Here is a 24,688-nt window from a genome sequence, read left to right on the forward strand (position 1 = left end):
ATTATGTGGACAGATGAAACCAAAGTTGAGTTGTTTGGAAGAAACACACAACACTATGTGTTGACACCAACATCAAAACCTTATCCCAACTGTGAAGTATGGTGGTGGGGGTATCATGGTTTGGGGCTGCTTTGCTGCGTCAGGGCCTGGACGGCTTGCTATCATTGAAGGAAAAATGAATTCCCAAGTTTATCAAGACATTTTGCAGGAGAACATAAGGCCATCTGTCCACCAGCTGAAGCTCAACAGAAGATGGTTGTTGCAACAGGACAACGACCCAAAGCATAGAAGTAAATCAACAACAGAATGGCTTGAACAGAAGAAAATACGCCTTCTGGAGTGGCCCAGTCAGAGTCCTGACCTCAAACCGATTAAGATGCTGTGGCATGACCTCAAGAAAGCGATTCACACCAGACATCCCAAGAATATTGCTGAACTGAAACAGTTCTGTAAAGAGGAATGGTCAAGAATTACTCCTGATGGTTGTGCACGTCTGATCTGCAACTACAGGAAACGTTTGGTTGACGTTATTGCTGCCAAAGGAGGTTCAATCAGTTATTAAATCCAAGGGTTCACATACTTTTTCCACCTGCACTGTGAACGTTTACATGGTGTGTTCAATAAAAACATGGTAACATTTAATTCTTTGTGTGTTATTAGTTTAAGCAGACTGTGATTGTCTATTGTTGTGACTTAGATGAAGATCAGATCACATTTTATGACCAATTTGTGCAGAAATCCATATCATTCCAAAGGGTTCACATACTTGTTTTGCAACTGTATTTTACAAATAATACATTATTGTTTCCTGGTGATATGACCAATTTTACATTGTAAGAAGACTATTGTCCATTTGCATGCACAGACAATACAGCGAAATACGTTCTATACTTCATTTGCATGCTAACAGCATGTTAGTGTACTGCTTTCGAATATCTTGTATGATGTCCCACTACATTCCTTTCAATGGTCTGTTTCTGGGTAATAAAAAGCCTTAACAATTAAACATTTTCAATGCTTGAATCTTGGCTATTTTATTGAGGCATAACTTTTAATAACTGTTCCTGGGCTACAATGCAAAATACGTAACATGTGCCATTTATAATATTGACACCATGGTCTGGGCTGTGGCTACCTTTGCACTTACATGCTATTTCCCCAGAATTGATTGTATTTTATTCACCAGCCATGCATCCAGGCACTCAAAAATATTTTCATTTTTTATTATCTTCTATTCTAGATAGATCCTTATGTAACAAGACAGCTAAGTAAAGGTTTTGAAAATCATAATCAAAGAAATAATAATTCAACGTTTTGGGATGATTTACAGTTTAGGGTGAGTATGTATTTCATGATTGTATTCTCGTGTATTAGGCTGAGTTAATTATACTGTCACTTGGTTGAGTTTTTTGATTGACTGTTCAATTGTTTAAGGCAGTGGTCTCCAACCTGTTGAAAAACTCCAACTTTCAGGATGCTAGAAGTTGTAGTTTAGGAAAAGCTGGTAAGTCCTGGGTTGAAGACCACCTTTTCAATACACGCTGTGGCTTTTTAGGACCACAGCATTCTCTATGATCATATCTTTGGGCTGTTTTACACAGGCCAAGGACTGAGTTAATTATCAGGAGAAAATGTTCGTACAAACACTTAAAGGGGTTATCCAAACTATAAAATATGCCCATTGCGAGTGCCGGGGAATGGGGTAAGTATAATCTATATGAGGGGCCCGGGCACTGGGGGGCATGTTTTATAGTTTGGATAACCCCTTTAATAACACCAGTTGACCCATATAAAGGTGCCGCTGATCATCTGACAAACAAGCAAGTGCAATTGCGGGCAATTAATAGAAATGAACGTTCCTCTTTTCCACTCTGTCAGCCCATGTAAAAGGTCCATTAAAATGTAGTTTACTCGTGCATCTTGCAGCTTAACAGCAGTAAATTTCAAAATCAATCATGTGCATTATAATAAATCTCAATTACAAAGGAAGGAAGCAATGTTAAATAGGTTGTCAAAGATCAGAAAAAAATACTGCCTTATAGCTCCCTATCAAAAATTACACTCATTTATATTGTGCTATATATTGTATTGCTATAATATGTTGCAATATGCTATAAATGTCTGCTTGAAATGAGATCCCCACATGACAAAGTGAGAAATCATGGAGGATGCATTCTTTATTAATGACCATGGGTACAGACATAAAGGTAATGGATTATTTTGCAGGAATATGATATTGACTGACAAGCAAGATGAACATTTTCATAATACTGCCATCTACAGATATTTTCCAGTAATAATATTGCATCACATATAGACTGCATACCATTTTAGTGAATTACATAATTTCAAACCTTAAAATGTCATAACTTTGCATCTTTAAAAACATCCAAATTGTTCACCTGAGACACTTGCACGTTTTGTATGATGTGGACACATCCTTACTCATAGAGTAAGGATGTATTTACGTGAGTAAGGATGTATTGACATTGTCCAAAATTCATAAGCGTCTCAAGTGATGTTTTTAAAGACGTGCAAACAAAGATTATGGAGTTTTAACATGTACTGGAGGCCTTCAAAGTTGTAGAAACTCACGGTTTACCTGTAGCTTACTCAAAACTATACTTGTCCCTGCACCACATTCAACTTTAAAAACTTTGGTCAATATATTGCTGTGAGCACATCACTTCATTATACCTCTCTCTTTTGATACCTTCAATTATGTTTATATTTGTGCTGAAATATTAATGTAGCTAAAACCTGTAGTAAATTTTATAAATGCTTTTCTTAGTTCCAATGCTGTGGAATCAATGGTTCATCAGACTGGAAAAATGAAATTCCCAAATCTTGTTGCAATGCAGGCGACAAGGAGTGCACAAAAGAAAATGCATTTAAAGAGGTAAGAAATACACACAAATATGTGGTATACAGATAATCAAATTTCTTGAAATAAATTTTGGGTGCAATTCTAACAAATCGGTCCAAAAATTCGATTTTGGCCCGAATTGATTTTACTCAAATGAAAAGTACTCCAATTGTAGAGAGCCCTTGAGGAACCGATGCAGAGGATGGGACTACTCGGGGCCCTGGTGAGATGTTGTTGTGTCACAGTGTCCTAACTCAGGCCGTCGCTCCCTGGGGTTCCATGCAGTGAAAAAGGTGATGGAACCAAACAAAGTTTGATCAACAAAGAACATCTTTCTTTACTGAGTGCAAAAAATGGATAGCAGCACATTAATCAGCAGTTCGTACAAAGTGCAATTTCTCTCCTCCCAGAGGATGGGGTATGATGGTTGGTAAATTGCAGAAAATGACACTCAGAAATTTGCTAGCAGATGGTGTCTCTCTCTTGATTCCCTTCCCTACGGCTTGACCCTGACACCTGTAGGTGTCCACTATATAATGCAGGCTTCTAGCTATGTCTGTCCTGAACTGCCGGGATGGTGTCTGAACATATTGACCACAAATTTGAAGCAGAGTCTTGATAGCTTGGTTGCTTGGTCACTCTGATGACTCAAATACACTGTAGTTTACAAATCTTCCATGGCCTAGGACCCTGGGCCAATCATGTCCTCCTAGATGAGCTGCCTCTGTGGTCCACCTGATGTTGGAGATGGATCACATGCCCCCTCACTCCTCACTTTCCTCTCTAAACTGACTGTAACTCACTCTGCCCCTCCCTTGGCAAAAGGTTGGACCAGCTTACTCCTACCAAGAAGGGAGGAATGGGATGTTAAGATCCATTACTGTAGCCAAAAGCTGCCAACCATACTCCATCTGCTGGTATACAAGGTGTATTACATCAAATGTGACATAACATGAAGATTACATTACATTACAACCCATTAAATCATTACAAGTGTAGTACCCCCAGGTCTGAGGTACTACACAAATGCCCTGAGGTCTCCTAGGACTATTTTTTCTCTTTTGTCTTTTTTTGAAACATTTTTTTCTCTCTCCCCATTTCCTTTTAAGCTCTTTAACACAATGCCAGCAATATTATTTAATGTCAGTAACACTGGAAAGAGGCTATTGTGTCCACTTGGATTTGAAGACCCAAATGGACAATGAAGTCTGGACAAGTCAAGCAATAGCAAACTGGGCCATTTTTGGCCACTTTTACAATCTGCCTCCCCAAAAGTCCATGGAGTCAGGGAACAGGGTATGTGCAAGAGAAAGGCCACAGTCCTCTTGAAAACGACATCATTTTATCAGACAGATGGCCAGAAGTATTACTGCAATAGAGCAGAATAAAATTTGGGTGAAGACGTGGAACTATGCAACATTTTGAAAACAAGACAATTTTAACAGACAATTAGCCAGAAGTATTATGACCATAGAGCAGAATACGCAACATTTGGAAAACAAATTTTATAGACAGCTGGCCAGAAGTAGTAATAGTATAATAGAACAAAATTACATTTGAGTGAAGGCGCACTTGCTCAACAATTGGAAAACAAGACTATTGAAATAGACAGCTTGTCAGAAGAACAGTATTAATTCTAAAGAACAGAATCAACTGCACAATTACCACAATTAAAGGGTTTCTATCACTTCGTTTCACCTATTTAGCTTTCAGACACTAGCGATCCGCTAGTGTCTGCTCTATCTAACCATCCTAATATAAGAGCTTATTGTCCTGCCGTTTTGCTAAAAAAATAACTTATATAAATATGCTAATGAGCCTCTAGGTGCTATGGGGGCGTGATTAGCACCTAGAGGCTCCGTCTACCTTAACAAACTGCCGCCGCCCAGCGCGTCCCTCCAGCCCGCCCATCTCCTCCGGAATGCGATGCTCCTCGTATTCGGCGCATGTGCAGTGAATGTCTGATCGCTTCCCTGCTCAGACATCTCCACTGCGCCTGTTCCTCGGAGCACTATGACGTCATCGGCGCAGGCGCAGTGGAGATGTCTGAGCAGGGAAGCGATCAGACATTCACTGCGCATGCGCCGAATACGAGGAGCATCGCATTCCGGAGGAGATGGGCGGGCTGGAGGGACGCGCTGGGCGGCGGCAGTTTGTTAAGGTAGACGGAGCCTCTAGGTGCTAATCACGCCCCCATAGCACCTAGAGGCTCATTTGCATATCTATATAAGTTATTTTTTTAGCTAAACGGCAGGACAATAAGCTCTTATATTAGGATGGTTAGATAGAGCAGACACTAGCGGATCGCTAGTGTCTGAAAGCTAAATAGGTGAAACGAAGTGATAGAAACCCTTTAAGTGAAATGGCAGCAACTGCCACATACTCTGCCACATAATATTTTTCTCACTGCCACATATTCTGTTATGTACAGTACAGACCAAAAGTTTGGATACACCTTCTCATTCAAAGAGTTTTCTTTATTTTCATGACTATGAAAATTGTAGATTCACACTGAAGGCATCAAAACTATGAATTAACACATGTGGAATTATATACATAACAAACAAGTGTGAAACAACTGAAAATATGTCATATTCTAGGTTCTTCAAAGTAGCCACCTTTTGCTTTGATTACTGCTTTGCACACTCTTGGCATTCTCTTGATGAGCTTCAAGAGGTAGTCCCCTGAAATGGTTTTCACTTCACAGGTGTGCCCTGTCAGGTTTAATAAGTGGGATTTCTTGCCTTATAAATGGGGTTGGGACCATCAGTTGCGTTAAGGAGAAGTCAGGTGGATACACAGCTGATAGTCCTACTGAATAGACTGTTAGAATTTGTATTATGGCAAGAAAAAAGCAGCTAAGTAAAGAAAAACGAGTGGCCATCATTACTTTAAGAAATGAAGGTCAGTCAGTCAGCCGAAAAATTGGGAAAACTTTGAAAGTAAGGGCTATTTGACCATGAAGGAGAGTGATGGGGTGCTGCACCAGATGACCTGGCCTCCACAGTCACCGGACCTGAACCCAATCGAGATGGTTTGGGGTGAGCTGGACCGCAGAGTGAAGGCAAAAGGGCCAACAAGTGCTAAGCATCTCTGGGAACTCCTTCAAGACTGTTGGAAGACCATTTCAGGGGACTACCTCTTGAAGCTCATCAAGAGAATGCCAAGAGTGTGTAAAGCAGTAATCAAAGCAAAAGGTGGCTACTTTGAAGAACCTAGAATATGACATATTTTCAGTTGTTTCACACTTGTTTGTTATGTATATAATTCCACATGTGTTAATTCATAGTTTTGATGCTTTCATAGTCATGAAAATAAAGAAAACTCTTTGAATGAGAAGGTGTGTCCAAACTTTTGGTCTGTACTGTATGTCTTACAATAAATCAGAGGACAAGGAGGAGGAGTCTGAGCAGGAAAAGAAGTAACTGATGATGATGACAAGAACACTGTACTGCTTGGGTATGTGGCCTGGCTGCCACAAAGAAGACTGGGAGAAGAAGGACAGTTTTGTTCCATATATGGCCAGTTCTAATTTCCCACTGGAACCGGTGATGCTGTCTCACATGCTGCAATAGATCCCTGGTACCTATGTTTATTTTTGAACACCCACGGCTTATTTTCACTCTGCAGATCTTGCACACGAAAGTAGTTCTGTGTGCCGATCCTGTTGAGAAAAACTGCCATATGGAAGATACTTGCACAAAGCTAGCTGATCTTGACTTAGGTGTGGCGTGTTTTGAGCCTGCACCCAAAGCATCAGCAGCATCAGCAGCATCATCAGTCCCTAAACTGACCACAACAGAAGCAGATCTGGTCCTGGCAGGGATTTTTTGGAGGTTTTGACCATACATTGCCTCTGCTCTTTATTATAACCACAACCACCACCCTCCTCCTCTCATCCTACCTTCTCAGTACCCTGATTTGGCTCCAAGATCCTGTCCAACACACAATCATCATTATAGTCTCCCCATCACTTTTATCAGACTGTGATATGCCATAGTGGGCTTCCCCTCTATGATTTCATTCTCTGTATTTGCCCCAAATGCCACTGCCACCAGGGCAACTGCTGCCCTTACCACCACCAGTGTGGCTTCTTAGGGAAAAAGAGGGTTCCCCACTTGGAGGAGGCAGTGAATACAGAGATGACACAAGTGAAAGGCTTCTCTGGGGCTGCAAGGAGGAGCAGAAGGAATGCGCTGAGCTCTGGCTCAAAGGCATGGTGTCAGACAAAAATTAAATTGATATCAACCTGCTGTGACTGAGAAGATGTGTGAGCCATCCAGTCCACAATGTCATCTTCTTTGTCCTTAATAATCAATCTGTGACCTACTGGAAGCAGACTGTGGTCTGCTGCTGGACATGTGATGCCAACTTTGCTGCTACTGCTGTTTACACTACTAGAGCAACGCACATTCTTACTCGTAGATGATGTGGCATGGGTCTTTTGTTTTCCACTTTACTGAAACAATGACAAGTCACAAGTTTTAAATTGCTTTAAATTAATTTTGGGTCCAATTCTAACAAAATGGTCAAACTATTTTGTCCAGGTCTGAATCAATTCTACCAGAATCAAACATGCCCCAATTGGCCTGAAATTGGCATATGATACTCTGAAGTCTCCCCCCCCCCCCCCCAAGCTCTTTAACGCAAAGACAGCAATAGTAAATAATGTCGGACTGACACTGGTATATCGATGCAGTAAAATGCATTGAACTGTGCAGTTATAAAATGTAGCAATATTGCAACTCGTTTTTAAGAAAAAGGAAAAAGAAAAAAGGTGCAATTAAGCCACATATCCAGTGAAATATATGCTGCTGCTGGTGCTGGAAATATGCCTATAAAACACTTATAAACTGTAAAAGGTTTTGTAAAAAAAAAAATTATGGCTGCTCATGCACAGAAAAGAAATGTGGTGCGGGCCCTGCAGGATTTTTGTCACTGTAGTGAATTACATGAACCACTCCAGCTGCCATCACTGTAAAACACATACAGAACAATGCCTCCCTCTCTAATGAAAAAACTCTGACTTTCTACATATTAATTCAATCTACCTAACTAAATATATCCCAAAACTATCCCTGCACCATTCTAAAATTGTTGTCTTGTGTCTGTAATTGGTGTTTGTCAAAGCAGCCGGGACACATAGCACACATCTCCTCTCACCTCACACGGCTGACTGAGCCCACTATGCCATCTGTGTTTGTGAGCTAGCATATACAATGAAGAACCAGCCAATATCCTGCCTCTTGATTGGCTGACAGGCTGCCTGCAATGCTTTGTGAGCAACCCCGCCAGCCAAGGTCATGTGATCCTCCTTCTTCATCCTCTCTGCCTTTTTTCCCTGTAAAAGTAAAATTGCAAATGCAGTTTTGCCCAATTCCTCTGAAACAAATTTCCAAAACTTTGTATTCGTATGTCAGACTTTTTTGTGATATACTGGTAGAGTAGCTCGCTACCTCAACTTCAAGGTCTATTGGATCCTGGTAATACAGCCGGAGAGACAATAAACATAGAGGGGGTATTTTCACTTGCCTCCGTGAGTTTCCCCAGTTGCTTCTTGTATTTATATCAAAAGAATTAATGCACGGTTACAATACAGTGTAATATAAGACGTTATACCAATTATTTTTGTAATAATATAAATAAATCAATATATTACAGATAAACACAATCAGAAATAAGCCACTTAGGAAGTTTTACATCACTGTCTTTAATGTGCAAGCGTAAATGCCTGGTTAAACCTGATATCTCCATCTCAGTGTTTGGCATTACCATTATGCTTAGGCATCATGCCCTCTGTCTAGGTGTTGTTTGACACTGTTCTTGCCTTCACCCCATATATTGCCCGCTCATGTTGCCTGCACCTCCAAAACATATCTAGAATTTACCGCTTTGTTACTAATAGAAACAACAAAAACACTCATTATGACCCTGATCCATTCTTGTCTCGATTACTGTAACTCATTACTAATTGGTCTCCCCATCACCAGACTTTCCTCTCTCCAATCTATCCTTAATACAGCAAACTGCTGATTCTCACCCTCAAAGCTCTTCAAAGTGCTGACCCCCCTTCCCCACCACCACCACCACCACCATACATCTCCTCCCTCATCTGTCTACCACCCTACCAGTGCTTTCCATTCAGTGAATGACTTACGGTATGACTAACATCCATCATAATCAGAACCTCTCAATCCAGACTTTTCCCAAGCTACACCAATTCTCTGGAATTCCCTCTCCCAAGCAATTAGGTTAATTTACAACATCCACAGTTATAGGGACTCCCTAAAAACACATCTTTTGAGGTTGGCGTATCACATCCCCTAATCTAACTCTTCGTCATTCACCCCACTCCCTTCATCATCATTCTTCGGAACCTGATCCATCATCAAATATCCAGACCCCATGCAATCAAGTGCACTACACATATCGGCTGGTGACTGGCTCAAGCAGCTTTATATATGCTGCCCTATTTTTTTTAAGATGGCCAGACCATTGTGCAAAACAAGCGGTTTTTATCTTTTGTGTCACCCCTATCTCCTCATAGAATAAGCTCTTGCGAGCAGGTCCATCATTCCTCTTATTTTGATCACCAAGCATCTCCACACTGCGTGCTGCAGCTGAAACTACACTATCACCTGCTGCTGCTTGCACAGTCTCTCTAGCAATGAGTTCCGCCTTGTGGGTATGTCACATATGAGGCGGTAAGCGGGAAAGCCGAAGTTACGCTGCAGCACAGACAGGCGAGCAGCAGCAGGGTGACAACGCCGAAAGCGCACAGAGACAGCCCGCATTTTCTGCAGCAGCTCTGACATATTGGGGTAATTTTTCAGGAACCTCTGCACCACCAAATTCAGCACACGCGCCAGGCAAGGGATTTGTGTCAAACCGGCTAGGCCCAGAGCTGCTACGAGATTTTGCTCGTTATCGCACACCACCAGGCGGGCTTGAGGCTCAGTGGCACCAACCGCTCATCGGTCTGTTGTTCCATGCCCATCAACAGCTCCTGCGCGGTGTGGGGTTTGTCCCCGAAATAGCCTGCTGTCGTTTCCCCCTGGCTGTGCTGAAGTTGGTGGTGAAGGTGTTACGCTGACAGGATGAGGAGGTGGTAGAGGAGGAAGTGGAGTAAGAGGAGGAGGCAACAGGAGGCAAAGAGAAACGTCCTGCAATCCTCGGTGGCGGAAGGACATGCACCAAACTGCTATCCGCCTCAGGCCCAGCCGCCACTACATTTACCCAGTGTACAGTTAGGGTGATATAACGTCCCTGCCCGTGCTTACTGGTCCATGTATCGGTGGTTATGTGGACCTTGCCACAGATGGCATTGCACAGTGCACACCTAATTTTGTCCGTCACTTGGTTGTGCAGGGCAGGGATGGCTCGCCTGGAAAAGTAGTGGCGGCTGGGAACCACATACTGTGGGACAGCCACCGCCATAAGGTTTTTAAAAGTCTCCGTCTCCACCAGATGGAATGACAGCATTTCAAAGGCCAGGAATTTTGAAAGGCTGACATTCAGGGCCAGGGATCGCGGGTGGGTAGGGGGTTACTTCCTCCTTCTCTCCTGTGTTTGGGAGATGAACAGCTGAACGCTTCCATGGGACAGTGTGGAGATGCTTGGTGATGATGACTGAGGTGGTGGCGTTGCTGACACATCCTCTGTTTGCTGGGTGGCAGGTGCCACTGTCACTCCAGAGGGGGAGGAAGAGGCCGAGACTGCAGCAGAAGAGGAAGCAGGAGAAGCCTGAGATCTTTTGTGGTTTTTTAGGTGTTTACTCCACCGCAGCTCGTGCTTTGCACTTAGATGCCTGGTCCTGCAGGTTGTGCTTAGGTTGAGAACGTTTATGCCTCGCTTCAGGCTCTGATTGCACAGCGGGCAAACCACTCGCGTCTTGTCGTCAGCACATTTTCTGAAGAACTGGCACGCCAGGGAACTCCTTGGAGCTGGCTTTGCTGTGCTCAGTCCCTGGGTGCGCTGGGCAGTAGAAGGCGTACTGGCTAGGGGACGGCCGCTCCGCTTTTGCACCCTGCTCCCTCTTTTGCTGTGCGGCTGGTGCTGTATGACCACCACCTCTTCCTCCAAACTGCACACGTCACTCGCATGACCTTGATTCCATGTAGGGTCTAGGACCTCATCATCCTCCCCATCATCTTCCACCCACTCTTCACCCCTACCCTCCTTGCCGGTCTGCACACTGCAGAAAGCCGCAGCAGTTGGCACCTGTGTTTCGTCATCATCAGAGACATGCTGCGGTGGTCCTCCCATGTACTCATCCTGAAACATAAGTGGTTGGCCATCGATGCACTCAATCTCTTCCACTTCTGGGGCAGGGCTATGTGAACGGCCCACGGAAACCCTGCCAGCAGAGTCATCAAAAAGCACAAGAGACTGCTGCATGACTTGGGGCTCAGACTGCTTGGCTGATTTGCAAGGGGGTGAGGTGAAAGACAGATGCCCATGGGCTGCAGGTGCCAACTCTGTGCTTTCAGCAGGGGACCTGGTGGGAGACAATATGAATGAACTGGATCCACTGTCAGCCACCCAATCTACTACCGCCTGTACTTGTTCTGGCCTCACCATTCGTACACCGGTATTCGGGCCTACAAAATAACACTGAAGTTTTTGTCGTCTATGTGCACCTGAGGAAGGTGTTTCATTTGGGCTTGTAGCTGGCACAGATTGACCACGTCCTCTCCCTGCAACAGGAGCTCAAACACAAGCAGCAACATGACCAGGGCCGTATCCCTTATTTGATGCTCTCCTCATTCTTTGAGGTCACCCACCAATCTAACAGACGAATTAACTATATCAATTTCACTGTCACATATGCAATGCTGGTGTACCTCACACAAAAATGGGAATATGTCACCCACTAATCTAACAGAAAAATTAACTATATCAATTTCACTGTCACGTATGCAATGCAGTGTACCTCAGAAAAAAAATTGGGTATATTTCACCCACCGAACTAACAGACGGATTAACTATATTAATTTCACTGTCATGTATGCAGTGCAGGTGTACCTCACACCAAAAATGGGAATATGTCACCCATAGAATTAACAGCCAGATTAATTATTATATTTCTGTGTCAGGGGTGCAAAGATGGTGCATTGCACCCACAAAGTTGTCACTTTGCAGTAAATTCCATGGTAAATTGGCTAGCCTGCGGTGCAGCACAACAGCTTACAAACTTACAAAGCTCTACAGTATTCCCCCTCCCATAACTGGTCTTGTAGCATGTGCCTGAGTATTTCTCCTGAGCAAAACGCCAGCCTGGCTTGAGTTTGTGGGAAGTTTATCAGCTCTCCAGTGTGAAATGTCACTTTAAATTATTGAGTCCTTGCAATGAACAATAGCAACACTTGTGGCCTGAAACAAACAGAGACCCTAAGTAACTAACTACAGGCCTGGTCTTAGTCTCTAGGCGCCAACACTGTGAGGTGCGTGCACGAACAGTCTTACCGACCCGGGTCTGCTCTGCATCCACTGGTGACTCTGAACAGAACAAATGCCTCTCCAGCAAGCATGCGGTACCGCAATATATGTAGCTTTGCTCCTCCGCTCTCATCAGCGTTCCTGGAAGCAATCCTCGTTCCTCTGGACAGGATCAGTTTCACTTAGCTGCCACTCTGGTCACTGAGGCATGCTCCCACACCTGAATGCCATCGGATCCTCTGCTGACACAGTTCCTCAGTCTCAGCGCCCTCTAAGATGGCTGCTCCCATTCTCTTCCTCTCCAGGCTCTGTGTAACTCCACCTCTCATGAATATGGAAATATATGCAGTCTGTAGCTGTGTTTAGGAAACAGCGGCATCTTGTGGCAAAACAGCAGAATGTCAGTCCAGATCATTTAATTTAATCTACACAGTGTTCAGACAAGGAGAGCTGTTTCCCCATCTCACACTTTGGCACTGAAAGCATTGGCTTCAAAAAATGCACCCCCTCCCACACCCCACAGTTCAGTGTTATGCTGTAAAATACCCAATACATTGTGTGTCACGCTCCAGACTCGCAGCATGAGTATGCAGCAGCTCCCGTCCTGAACTCCCAGAACAGCCAGGGTCACACAGCATTATATTGATTTATGATGCTATGTAACCCTTAGAAGTCTGGAATGTTTGGATAATACTGACACTAATGCTGTCAATGTTATTCAATATATTCCAGAACTGTAAGGGTTACACAGCATCATAAATCAATATAATGCTGTGCGACCCCGGCAGTGCAGGGAGGTCAGGACAGGAGCTGTGACGCTGCGAGTCCAGAGCGTGACACTCACTTGTGCGAAACCAGCCTCAGGGTGATATTATATATAGCATTTTTGTAATGCTGAACACAGCTACATCCCCAGGTATAAAAGGGTGTGCACACCTACATTATTTTAGTTTTTTTTGTTTTCTTCCCTCCACCTAAAAGATTTCAGTTTGTTTTTCAATTGAGTGGTACAGTTTATAGGTCACATTAAAGGTGGAAAAAGTTCTGAAATGATTTACATTTGTCAAATTTTATTACATAACAGAAACCTGACATTTTAACAGGGGTATGTAGACTTTTTATATCCACTGTATATACCATTTAATATGCGCAAGGCGAGCAGTAAGAGACAGGGAAGTGGCTGTGCTGCTGATGATGGTGCACCCAGAGGCCGTGGCCCTGGGAGCAATGAAACTGTGCCTGCTGCCAGAGCACAAGAAACACACTCATCCACAATACCTGGCTTCATGTACCAGTTTGCAGGGCGGCGCAGGACACCACTCTGGAAGTCAGACCAGTGCGACCAGGTGGTCGGTTGGATTGCAGCAGATAATGCTTCCAGTTGGTTAAGCACTACTCTGTCTTCCAAAAAGTCCAGTCTCAGTAGCCAAGAGTCTGGTCAACAGAATACTCAACCTGATATTCCTTCCACCCACCAAGGAGAGTCTTGGCAAACAAGTGATCCCACACTCGGATATTCCGAGGAGCTGTTTTCATCGCCATTCCTTAATTTGGGCCTCTCGCCAAGCCCGCTTGAAGAGGGACATGAGGAGATCTTGTGCCCTGATTCCCAGACTCTGGAGCATCCACAGTCAGAAGAACATGATGGTGGGGAACGGCAATTAGAGTTTCATGAGGTGGATGATGATGATGAGACACAGTTGCCAATAAGTCAACCGCAATTAGAGTCTCAAGAGGCTCATGATGAGGATGAGACACAGTTGTCAATAACTGAGGTTGGTGTTAGGTCAACAAGTCAGGAGGATGACCAGAGTAAGGAAGTGGAAGAGGAGGTGCTGGACGATGAAGTCACTGACGTAACCTGGGAAGGTTGCAAGCCGAGCGAGGACAGCAGTACAGAGGGGGAGGGATCCGCAGCACTGCAACAGGCTGGAAGAGGCAGTGGGGTGGCAAAAGGGAGAAGGCGGGTCACACCAAACAGGCCCGTAACTGTTCCCCGGAGCACCCCTTTGTGGCAATCTCCCTTGCCAAGGGGTAGGTGTTCTGCATGCAGTCTGCCGCTTTTTTGAGGAAAGTGCGGATGATAAAGGAATTGTCATTTGAAAACTGTGCTGTACCAAAATGAGCTGGGTCGTAAACACTAGCAACCTCACCACCACCAGCATGATCCGCCACATGGCATCAAAGCACCTTAAGTGACCCTGTGTTAAGTGCTAGCCAATCCCCTGTCCAAGACGCAGGCCCGGATGCCTCCCGCCATGCACCTGGACCTTCTCAAGCACCATCAGCTAGCACATCCACTTCTGTGTCCCAGCGCAGTGTACAGATGTCTGTACCCCAGGGCTTTGAACGAAAACGCAAATACCCAGCCACTCACCCCACAGACCATAGCACTGAATGAGCACCTTTCCAAGTTACTGGCCATGGAAATGTTGCCATTTAGGCTTGTGGACACTGAGGCTTTACGCAGCCTGATGGCGGCGGCTGTCCCGCAGTACTCTGTCCCCAGCCGCCAATATTCTTCACGGTGTGCAGTCCCAGCCTTACACCAGAATGTGTCCCGTAACATCTCCCGTGCCCTGACCAATGCAGTTATTGGGAAGGTTCACTTAACCACGGACACATGGACAAGTGCTTGTGGCCAGGGACGCTACATTTCCCTGACGGCACACTAGGTGAATGTTGTGTAGACCGGGAGCGAGTCGTACCCTGGGATGGCACAGGTGCTACCGACGCCAAGGATTGCGGGCCCTACTTCATTCAGGGTTTCCGCCGCCACCTACGTTAGTGGCTGCAACCCCCCTTCTCCTCCTATGCCTCCTCCTCCACTTCCACCTATGAATTATCATCTTGCAGCACCAGTCAGCCATCAGTCAGTAGCTAGAAGCAGTGTAGCACTGCAGTGGGGAAGCAGCAACAGGACTTGCTTAAACTGATCTGCTTAGGTGACAAACAGCACACCGCCGCAGAGCTGTGGCAGGGGATAGAGGACCAGACTCGCCACTCAACCTACAACCAGGCATGGTTGTGTCTGATAATGGCCGTAACTTGGTGGCGGCTTAGGAGCTCGGCAAGCTCACACACATACAATGCCTAGCCCACATATTTAACCTAGTGGTTCAGCGGTTTCTCAAAACCTACCCCAATTTGCCTGAGCTACTGGTGAAGGTGCGCCGCGTGTGTGCCCATTTCCGCAAGTCATTGACAGCTTCCTCCGGTCTAGCAACGCTGCAGCAGCGCTTGCAATTGCCAGCTCACCGACTGTTCCACATGTTGGCCAGGCTTTATGAGCAGCAGAGGGCAGTAGTGGAATACCAGCTGCAACATGGTCGTCGCCTTTCCAGTCAGCTTCCGCTCTTCATAAGCGACGAGTGGGCATGGATGTCTGACCTCTGTGAGGTTTTATGCAACTTTGAGGAATCAACACAGATGGTGAGCATCGATAACGCTATTATCAGCGTAACCATCCCACTTCTGTGTCTACTCAAACGCTCGCTGCTCACAATTAAGGTGGCCGCTTTGCATGTGAAAGAGGTGGAAATGGGGGAAGAAAGTACACAGGTTGATAGCCATATCACCCTCAGTTTATCTTCTCAGCGCAAAATGAATGAGGAGGAGGAGCAGGAGACGGTTGCCTCCGCTACAGAGGGAAGTACCCCTGGAAGGTTTATTCCATCTGTTCAGCGTGGATGGGTAGAAGAGGAGGAAGCGGATGAGGAGATTGAGAGTCATCCTCCTGATGAGGACAGCAAAGTCTTTTCTGTTGTGACTCTGGCACACAGGGCTGACTTTATGTTAGGCTGCCTTTCCCGTGACCCTCGCGTTGTACGTATTTTGGCCAACACCGATTACTGGTTGTTCACCCTTCTCGACCTCGCTACGAAGAGAACTTCTCATCTCTCATTTCTGTGGTGGAGAGGACAAGTAAAATGGTGCAATACCAGAAGGTCCTTGTGGAAAAATTGCTCCAAACATTTCCAGCTGACAACGCTGGCTGCAGAGTACACGTACATAGTTTCTTGGCCAACCGAGGAGGGGAGACGAGGGGAACACACAGCAGTTCCAACAGAGGCAGGGCAACACTCTCCAAGGCCTGGGACAGTTTTATGACACCCCGCCAGCACCCTCAACCTTATGCGCGGCCTAGTGTCACAAGGAGGGAAAAATTTTGGAAGATGGTGAAGGAGTACATAGCAGACCGTGTCAGTGTCCTCAGTGATCCCTGTGTGCCTTACAATTATTGGGTGTCCAAGCTGGACACGTAGCACGAACTGGCGCTCTATGCCTTGGAGGTGCTGGCCTGCCCCGCCGCCAGCGTTATGTCAGAGCGGGTATCTAGTGCTGCTGGGGGCATAATAACTGATAAGCGCATTCGCCTGTCAACTGAAAATGCTGACCGGTTGACTCAGGATTGCCCCTGACTTCTCTACTCCACCAGAGGAAAGCGGCTGAACATAAAGGCACTTTAAAGGGTTTCTGTCACCCCACTAAACAGTTTTTTTTTTTTTGGTTAGTTATAATCCCTATACTGCGATTTTTGCATACATACTGTAATTAATCATTTCGGTTCAGCAGATTATGTTAAAAACGTACTTTTAAAATATGCAAATTACCTTGCTACCAGCAAGTAGGGCGGCTACTTGCTGGTAGCAGCTGCATCCTCCTATCCTAAAAACGCCCCCTCCGCATGTTGATTGACAGGGCCAGCGGACGGGATCTTTCTCTGCTGGCCCTGTTTGCATTCAAAATGACAGAAGCCCTTTAACAGATACTCATTTGTCTGTTCACACTGGCATCATGTCTGCCATTCATAATAGAAGCAATGGCGCTGTGCCAGCTCAAATGCATGATATGCCCAAACAGTGCCTGGAGCTTGTATTCCATTACAATAAGGGTCATCAGGGTTCTGTCCAGGTTGCTATGATTTTTTAAAACAAGAATAAAGCTGTTGAGGCTAGCTTCAGGTGAGGGCGGCTACTTGCTGGTAGCAGCCGCATCCTCCTATCCTAAAGACGCCCCCTCCGCATGTTGATTGACAGGGCCAACGGACGGGATTGTCCTCTGGCTTGTACTGTCTGCTATCAAGATCTCGCGCCTGCGCCGTAATGGTATTCAGTCGGCGCAGGCGCACTGAGAGGCGGACGCTCGCTCGGCCGCTCCATCCTCAATGCGCCTGCGCCGATGACGTCATCAAGTACACCCGGAAGAGAAGACGCCGGCATCGCTGGAAGGAGGCGGAGAGTCTGGTGACGTCGCTGGATGCTCGAATCAGGTAAGTATGTACGTAATAAGCATGCTGCCACAAAAACCACCAACGAAATGGGAATAAATAATTTTATAAAAATGACAGTTATTAACACTATACCACCAACGATTATTAATAATAAATCTCTTCCGGGTGTACTTGATGACGTCATCGGGGCAGGCGCATTGAGGATGGAGCGGCCGAGCGAGCGTCCTCCTCTCAGTGCGCCTGCACCGATTGAATACCGTTACGGCGCAGGTGCGAGATCTTGATAGCAGACAGGACCAGCCAGAGGACGATCCCGTCCGTTGGCCCTGTCAATCAACATGCGGAGGGGGCGTCTTTAGGATAGGAGGGGGCGTCACCAGCAGGCCCTCACCCATAATGTTTTTGAGGGTCACCAGCAGGCCCTCAACCATAATGTTTTTGAGTAAATAACAGAAGCAGTCTCTGATACGTTGCCTGGACTTGCGGCGCTGCAGATCCAAAAAGTGTCGTGGATTGATTCACACTAAAGTTCAAATGCGTTAATATATAGGACCGCGCTGCAGGGTATCTTGGAATCCTTTCCTCCACCCAAGGCTCTCCTCACACCATCCGGACATGGAAAACACACAATTTCCTCAGGTAGCCTCCACTCCTCCAACAAAACCTGCAGGATATCAAGGGGTTGGGCCGATAGTGAAGCACTATAGCATGCTGCTTGTACATACTTTCAATTTCCATGGTGACAGGTTCCCTTTAAATCAAAACCTGTGCATAGTTCTGTTTTTTATAAACTTCATATCGAAAACTGCAATTTGTTTTCTCTATTGAAGTCAATAATAAAGATATAGAACACTTAAATATAAATAGATAGAATAACACAGAATGAACATTTTATTTTATGTAATGCAGTTTTTCTAGATTGTAGACTGATGAACATTCTTATTTTCTTCCATAGGGATGTGCTGTGTTTTTCAGATCATGGTTTGAAAATAATTTCCTTTATGTCGGAATAGCTACCATCTGTATTTCTATCATAGAGGTAAGTCATCATTAATATCAGTGGCATTAACAAGGGCTGATTCACATCATGTAGCTGGCTTTTCTTTATACAGTACTTCTCTTAAGCCAGTTTTGACTAAACTGGAAACCATATCCAACAAATGCACTTCAAAATATACTTCAGGAAAATCTCATTACTACAGTATACGAATAGTGAACCATATTCTTTCCCAGTTGGAGTGTACACATATTTTGCACGGACTCATGAATATGGCTTTTTGTTCAAACAACATATTTTTCAGTGTATTAATGGCAAAAACCCAGTGAATACAGTCTTAATATAATGATAGATTATGTATACCGTATATACAGTGGCATGCAAAAGTGTGGGCACCCCTGGTCAAAATTACTGTTACTGTGAACAGTTTAGCAAGTTGAAGATGAAATGATATCCAAAAAGTGTAAAGTTATAGATGAAACACACTTTTCAACATTTTAAGCAATATCAATTTACTATTTTGGTTTTATACAATTTTAAAATGAAAAAAGGAAAGCAGTACCTTGCAAAAGTATGTGAACCCAAGGAGATTTGCATGCTCAGATAACTTTGACCAAGGTCTCAGACTTTAAATAGCTTGTGAGGATTAAGGCTTGCTCACAATCATTGTTATGAAAAGTCAGGTGATGCAAATTCAAAAGCTTTTTAAGTACCCAGATTGCTTTAGTCTTGTCCCAGAAAAAACAGCATCCATGGGTTCTTCTAAGCAGCTGCCTAACACTCTGAAAATAAAAATGGTTGAGGCCCATAAAGCTGGAGAAGGCTATACGAAGATAGCGAAGCCTTTTCAGGTTGCCATTCCCTTAGTTTGAAATATAATAAAGAAATGGCAGTTAACAGAAACAGTGGAGGTCAAGAGAAGGTCTGGAAAACCAAGAAACATTTTAGAGGCAGCTGCTTGTAGGATTGGTAGAAAGGCAAATCATAACCCCCACTTGACTAAAAAAGACCTTCAGCAAGATTTTGCAGACCCAGGAGTTGTGGTACATTGCTCTACCTTTCAGTGACAGCTGCACAAATATGGGCTTCATGGAAGAGTCATCAGAGGAAAACCTCTCCTGCATGCTCACCACAATATTCAGCTTCAGAAGTTTGGAAAAGAACATCTAAACATGCCTGATGTATTTTGGAAACAAGTTCTGTGGACCAATGAGATTAAAATAGAACTCTTTGGCAACAATGAGCAAAGGTATGTTGGAGAAAAAAGGGCACAGAATGTCATGAAAAGAACACCTCTCCAAACATTAAGCATGGGGGTGGAGCAATCATGCTTTGGGGCGGTGTTGCAACATTTCATGGGTAGAGGGAAGAATGGATTCAATGAAATTCTAGCAAATTCTGGAAGCAAACATAACACTAACTGAAAAAAGCGGACGTTGAAAAGAGGATGGCTTCTATAAATGGATAATGATTCTAAACACACCTCAAAATCCACAATAGACTACCTAAAAGGGCACAAGCTTTTGAGTTCTATCTCCAGATTTTCAATGATGTTCAGATCAGGGGGCTGTGAGGGCTGCGGGTGGTGTTAATTTAATCCATTCTTTAAACTACCTCAAAAGGCGTAAGCTGAAGGTTTTACCATGGCCTCATGGTCCCCTGATCTGAACATCATTGAAAATCTGTGGATAAACCTCAAAAGAGCAGGCCCAGGAATCTCACAGAACTGGAAGTTTTTGTAAGAACTGATGAAAATCCCTCAAACAAGAATTTAAAGACTGTTGGCTGACTACAAAAAGTGTTTACAAGCTGTGATACTTGCCAAAGAGGGTGCTGCTAGGTACTAACCATGCAGGATGCCCAAAGTTTTGCTTCGGGCCCTTTTCCTTTTCTGTTATTTTGAAAATGTAGAAGATGAAAATAAATAAATGTTTTTGCTTAAAATACAAAGAGAATGTGTGATCTTTAACTTTATGCCTTGCTTAACTAATCACAGTAACAACAATTTTGACCAGGGGTGCCCTAATCATTTTCATGTCACTGTATGTATATACAGGTGAAACTCGAAAAATTTGAATATCGTGCAAAAGTCCATTTATTTCAGTAATGCAAATTAAAAGGAATTGCATTAATGCAGCTTAAAATTAGAATTTTGTGAAAAGGTTCAATAGTCTAGGCTCAAAGTGTCACACTCTAATCAGCTAATTAATCCATATCCCCTGAGCAAAGGGTACCTCAAAATTGTGACTTTGGGGTTTCATAAGCTGTAAGCCATAATTATCCAAATTATACCAAATAAAGGCTTGAAATATCTCGCTTGGCATGTAATGAGTCTATCTCGTATGTTAGTTTCACCTTTTAAGTTGCATTACTGAAATAAATGAACTTTGCACGATATTCTAGTTTTTCGAGTTACACCAGTGGAGGATTGGTTATGAAGGGGAAGTATATTTCTCAGTTTCCTTTCCTATGTTAAATAGCAGGTGAGAGACTCTCAACTGTGAGGTAAATAGCACAGAGGGTTAACATAACCAGGAGGGCAGTTAGATCTAGAGCAAGTTTCACAAGATGCAGTCCTGCTCTCCTAATTGCCAGTGGTGGCAGTGGCTTCCAGACCTTAGCAACATGTGTTCTACCAGATAGGTCAAGTACTGTCAAGGTTGCAACAGGCATGTCAGCAGTGCCAAAGCTTTGTCACTGTCAGAGTAGTGGTATCCTCATCAGGATCATGGTGGAAAAGTCAGTTGCTGGTTCAGGTACCCCTGTTATATACAATCATAAGCACACTGGCTCTGTTCAAATCGCCACTGTGAGCCTTTTATCTTAGATCTGACTTTTAAAGGGATTCTGTCACCAGGATTAACGATATGTAGATATTTATATGTGCCCATTAGTCTTCATGCAGTGTTTACAATGATCCCTCTGTTTATGCTCTGTGTGCCTTATATTCTTATAAAAAGCAATCTTATTCATATGTAAATCACCTCTGTCAGGAGCCCAAGGGGTTGTCCCACGATCTCCTGGAGCCCAGCCGCGCCCATCGATCCGGAGCCCAGCACCGCCTACTACTTAATTTATTCACCGCACTATCCTGACGTCATGTAATCTCTGCTCCGTAGTTTCGCGCTTGCTGCCAGAAGATTGCTCCGCCTAGGACTGCCTTGCGCAGAGAGAGTCTTTTCCGATCGGGGTGCGCAGGGAGCCGGCGCATGCGCAGTGGACAAGTGGAAGCCAGTGCCAGTAGTCCGCACGGGCGCAGACTACAGTGTCCACTGCGCCTGCGCGAGACTACGGAGCAGAGATTACATGACGTCAGGATAGTGCAGTGAATAAATTAAGTAGTAGGCTGTGCTGGGCTCCCGATCGATGGGCGCGGCTGGGCTCCAGGAGATCGTGGGACAACCCCTTGGGCTCCTGACAGAGGTAATTTACATATGAATAGGATCGCTTTTTATAAGAATATAAGGCACACAGAGCATAAACAGAGGGATCATTGTAAACACTGCATGAAGACTAATGGGCACATATAAATATCTACATATCGATAATCCTGGTGACAGAATCCCTTTAAGGCTAATCTCAGACGAGAATGTTCACTCTTGCTGTGTGTCCCTACTCGACATTGGCTGTAATGAATTGTACTCACATAATGCCATCAGTATAATTCATTACAGCCAGTGTTGGGCAGGGACACTGTCACGCCTTGCCCTGTGAATGTGCGGAGATCTGTCAGACTGGCTGCACATGTCTGACTTCTTGGTTTGTTTTGATTTGGATTTGAGCAGGATCCACCTTCCCTCAGGTGTACTGGGTTTCATCGTTAGTGAGGCTATTTATCCCTCCTTCCCCCAGTGGCCTGTGCGGGTTATAGTTCTTTTCTAGGAGCTCTCGATTTGTGGTGGATCGTCTGCACCAGCTCTGCTCAAGATAAGTCTTCTCCTTCCTTTTCCTTTGTGTGTGTTATCTAGGCCTCTAGGGAGACGCTTGCTTCTTCCTGGTTGGAAGAAGCAGGTTGCCTTTTCCCTGCTGCTTAGGGTCTGCCCAGGGTATGCACATGGGCACAGCAGTCTAGGGAAAGCTTTTAGGGATCGCTAGGAGGTGACCCTTTTCTCCCTAGCTTTTGGGCCTAGTCATTTTTTCTGTTGGTTTTCCCTGTGTTTGGTTGTTTCCCCGCTTACCCACCTGTTGTGACAGACACACAACATTAAAAGTCATTATAATGCTGTGAGGTCCCGTCATAGGAGCAGAGTTCAGATGGAGCAGGTTTCCCAGAGTGAACATTCTCATCTGAAGCTAGCCTCAACAGCTTTATTCTTGTTTTCAAAAATCATGGCAACCTGGACAGAACACAGGCACTGTTTGGGCATATCATGCATTTGAGCTGGCACAGCGCCATTGCTTCTATTATGAATGGCAGACATGATGCCAGTGTGAACAGACAAATGAGTATCTGTTAAAGTTAACTACTTATGCCTAATCATGTCTGTTTTACTTTGCAGGTTCTAGGAATGTCTTTCGCATTGACATTATACTGCCACATTTCCAAAAGCAGTGGTTCTTTTATTAAATAAAGAAAGTAAAGACCAAGATCTTTCTTCAAAGATGTACTCCACCCAATTTTGTTGCCCATAATGCTAACTCAGCAACAATATTCTAGCAGTGCCATTTCTTTCATTCAAGTTGTAGCCACAGTTTTTAACCGTTTTATTATGGGAAGCTCTATCTATAATGTTACCCCCGCCCCCCAGTCTGACCATTAGTCCAGACTCCAGAAGATACTCTTCTGTGTAAGCAGGATGTCAGTCTCTTTTGCATGGCTGACTGACTAAACTACAGTATTACATTGTCATCTATCAAATCCTTTCCCCCACACAGCTCCACCCCCTTATTCCTCTGTATGTCCCTCCATGCATAGATAGGGCAGAAATTGTATCTTCAGAAGTGCTCTAAAGGTGGGTTTACCGTTCCTTCACGAAGGTCAGCTACTCGCTTAGTGAAGGAGACCACTGTATTTACATGCAGCGATCTCCTTTACAGTATGAGGACGAGGGATCGCTATTGTGATCCCTCATCACCTTACAGAATCACTGTTTCTGGGCAGCAGATCATTGATTACACCGCACAATCTGCTGCCCAGAAACTATGATCGGTGGTGCCTGCACGAAAGACAGGATCACCCGATGAACGAGCGTTTTGCTCATGTATTGGGTGATCAGCGGCACATTTAGATGGCCAGATTATGGGGAATGAGCGTTCGCAGGCTACCAGCAGTGTGAACTGAGTCTAAGCGGCTATTGGTGTGTGTATATATAACTAATGCTTACTGAACTTTCCTATTTTGTCTGGTTATCTTACTTGCAAAATATTTATTGAACTGGGCTTTTTTGTGTTTTTATAAAAATTGTGTGAAATATTTGGATAGTTTCATTATAATGGACACAGGTATAAATATTGTATTATAAAAGTGTTAGAGGGGTTGTCCGGTATCAGAAAAAACACAGGTAACACTGAAGATTAGCCTGAAAAATAGAGCAGTACCTACCTTGCAGATCCAACACTGCAGCTCCAGTTCTCCCAGCTGGCCTCCTTTTACCCGGCTGGAGCGGTGATGTCGTGTCAGCAACACGTGACTGCCAATCACTGGCCCTTTCAGGGCAACACTGAGGCCAGTAATTGACTGCAGCGGGGTAAACAGAGCCCATCCAGGAGAACTAGAGCTGCAGCGTTGGATCTGCAAGGTACTGGTTTCTTACTGTAAATGGATAGCCCCTTTAATTCAATCATCTCACAGTAAGCACAGAGAAGGCTGCAGCGCTCACAGAAGCGCCAATGCTTTCTCAAACAGCTGATCGGCGGGGGGGGCCCGGATGTCGGACCCCCACCGACCAGGTACTGATGACTTATACTGTGGATAGGTCATCAGTATCAACATCTCGGAAAACCCCTTTCCTTGCAAACCTACCAAATGTGTTAGGAAAAGGGGACAGATGGAAAGGAGTATTCCTTGCAGGATCAGACTAAGGGCTCATGCACACGACCGTTGTTTTGCGGTCCGTTTTTCACGGATCCGTTGTTCCGTATCTGAGGTTTCCTTTTTTCTGATTTAAAGTCCTTTTCCGCTCCGTTATTCCACAAAACATATCCATATGGTTTA

The 24,688-nt window shown here is 44.6% G+C and overlaps 1 protein-coding gene and 1 long non-coding RNA gene across 2 annotated transcripts in view; both read left to right on the top strand.

Annotated features, from left to right (window-relative positions):
- The window catches only part of CD53 (CD53 molecule), an 88,051-nt gene extending 64,184 nt beyond the window's left edge, over positions 1-23,867 (top strand). Inside the window, exons 5-8 of the mRNA XM_040423862.1 lie at positions 1,241-1,336; positions 2,792-2,899; positions 18,493-18,576; positions 23,034-23,867. Of these exons, the coding sequence (XP_040279796.1) occupies positions 1,241-1,336; positions 2,792-2,899; positions 18,493-18,576; positions 23,034-23,105 (360 nt within the window). The 3' untranslated portion in view covers positions 23,106-23,867. The remainder of the gene's footprint in view (positions 1-1,240; positions 1,337-2,791; positions 2,900-18,492; positions 18,577-23,033) is intronic.
- On the top strand, positions 3,089-18,197 carry LOC120994953. The gene is made up of 3 exons (XR_005777504.1): positions 3,089-3,099; positions 12,753-12,756; positions 17,994-18,197. It is a non-coding gene; the product is annotated as an uncharacterized LOC120994953 (long non-coding RNA).
- Positions 23,868-24,688: the final 821 nt, after the last annotated feature.

Source organism: Bufo bufo, chromosome 3 (assembly GCF_905171765.1).
Source record: "Bufo bufo chromosome 3, aBufBuf1.1, whole genome shotgun sequence".
NCBI classification, from domain to species: domain Eukaryota; kingdom Metazoa; phylum Chordata; class Amphibia; order Anura; family Bufonidae; genus Bufo; species Bufo bufo.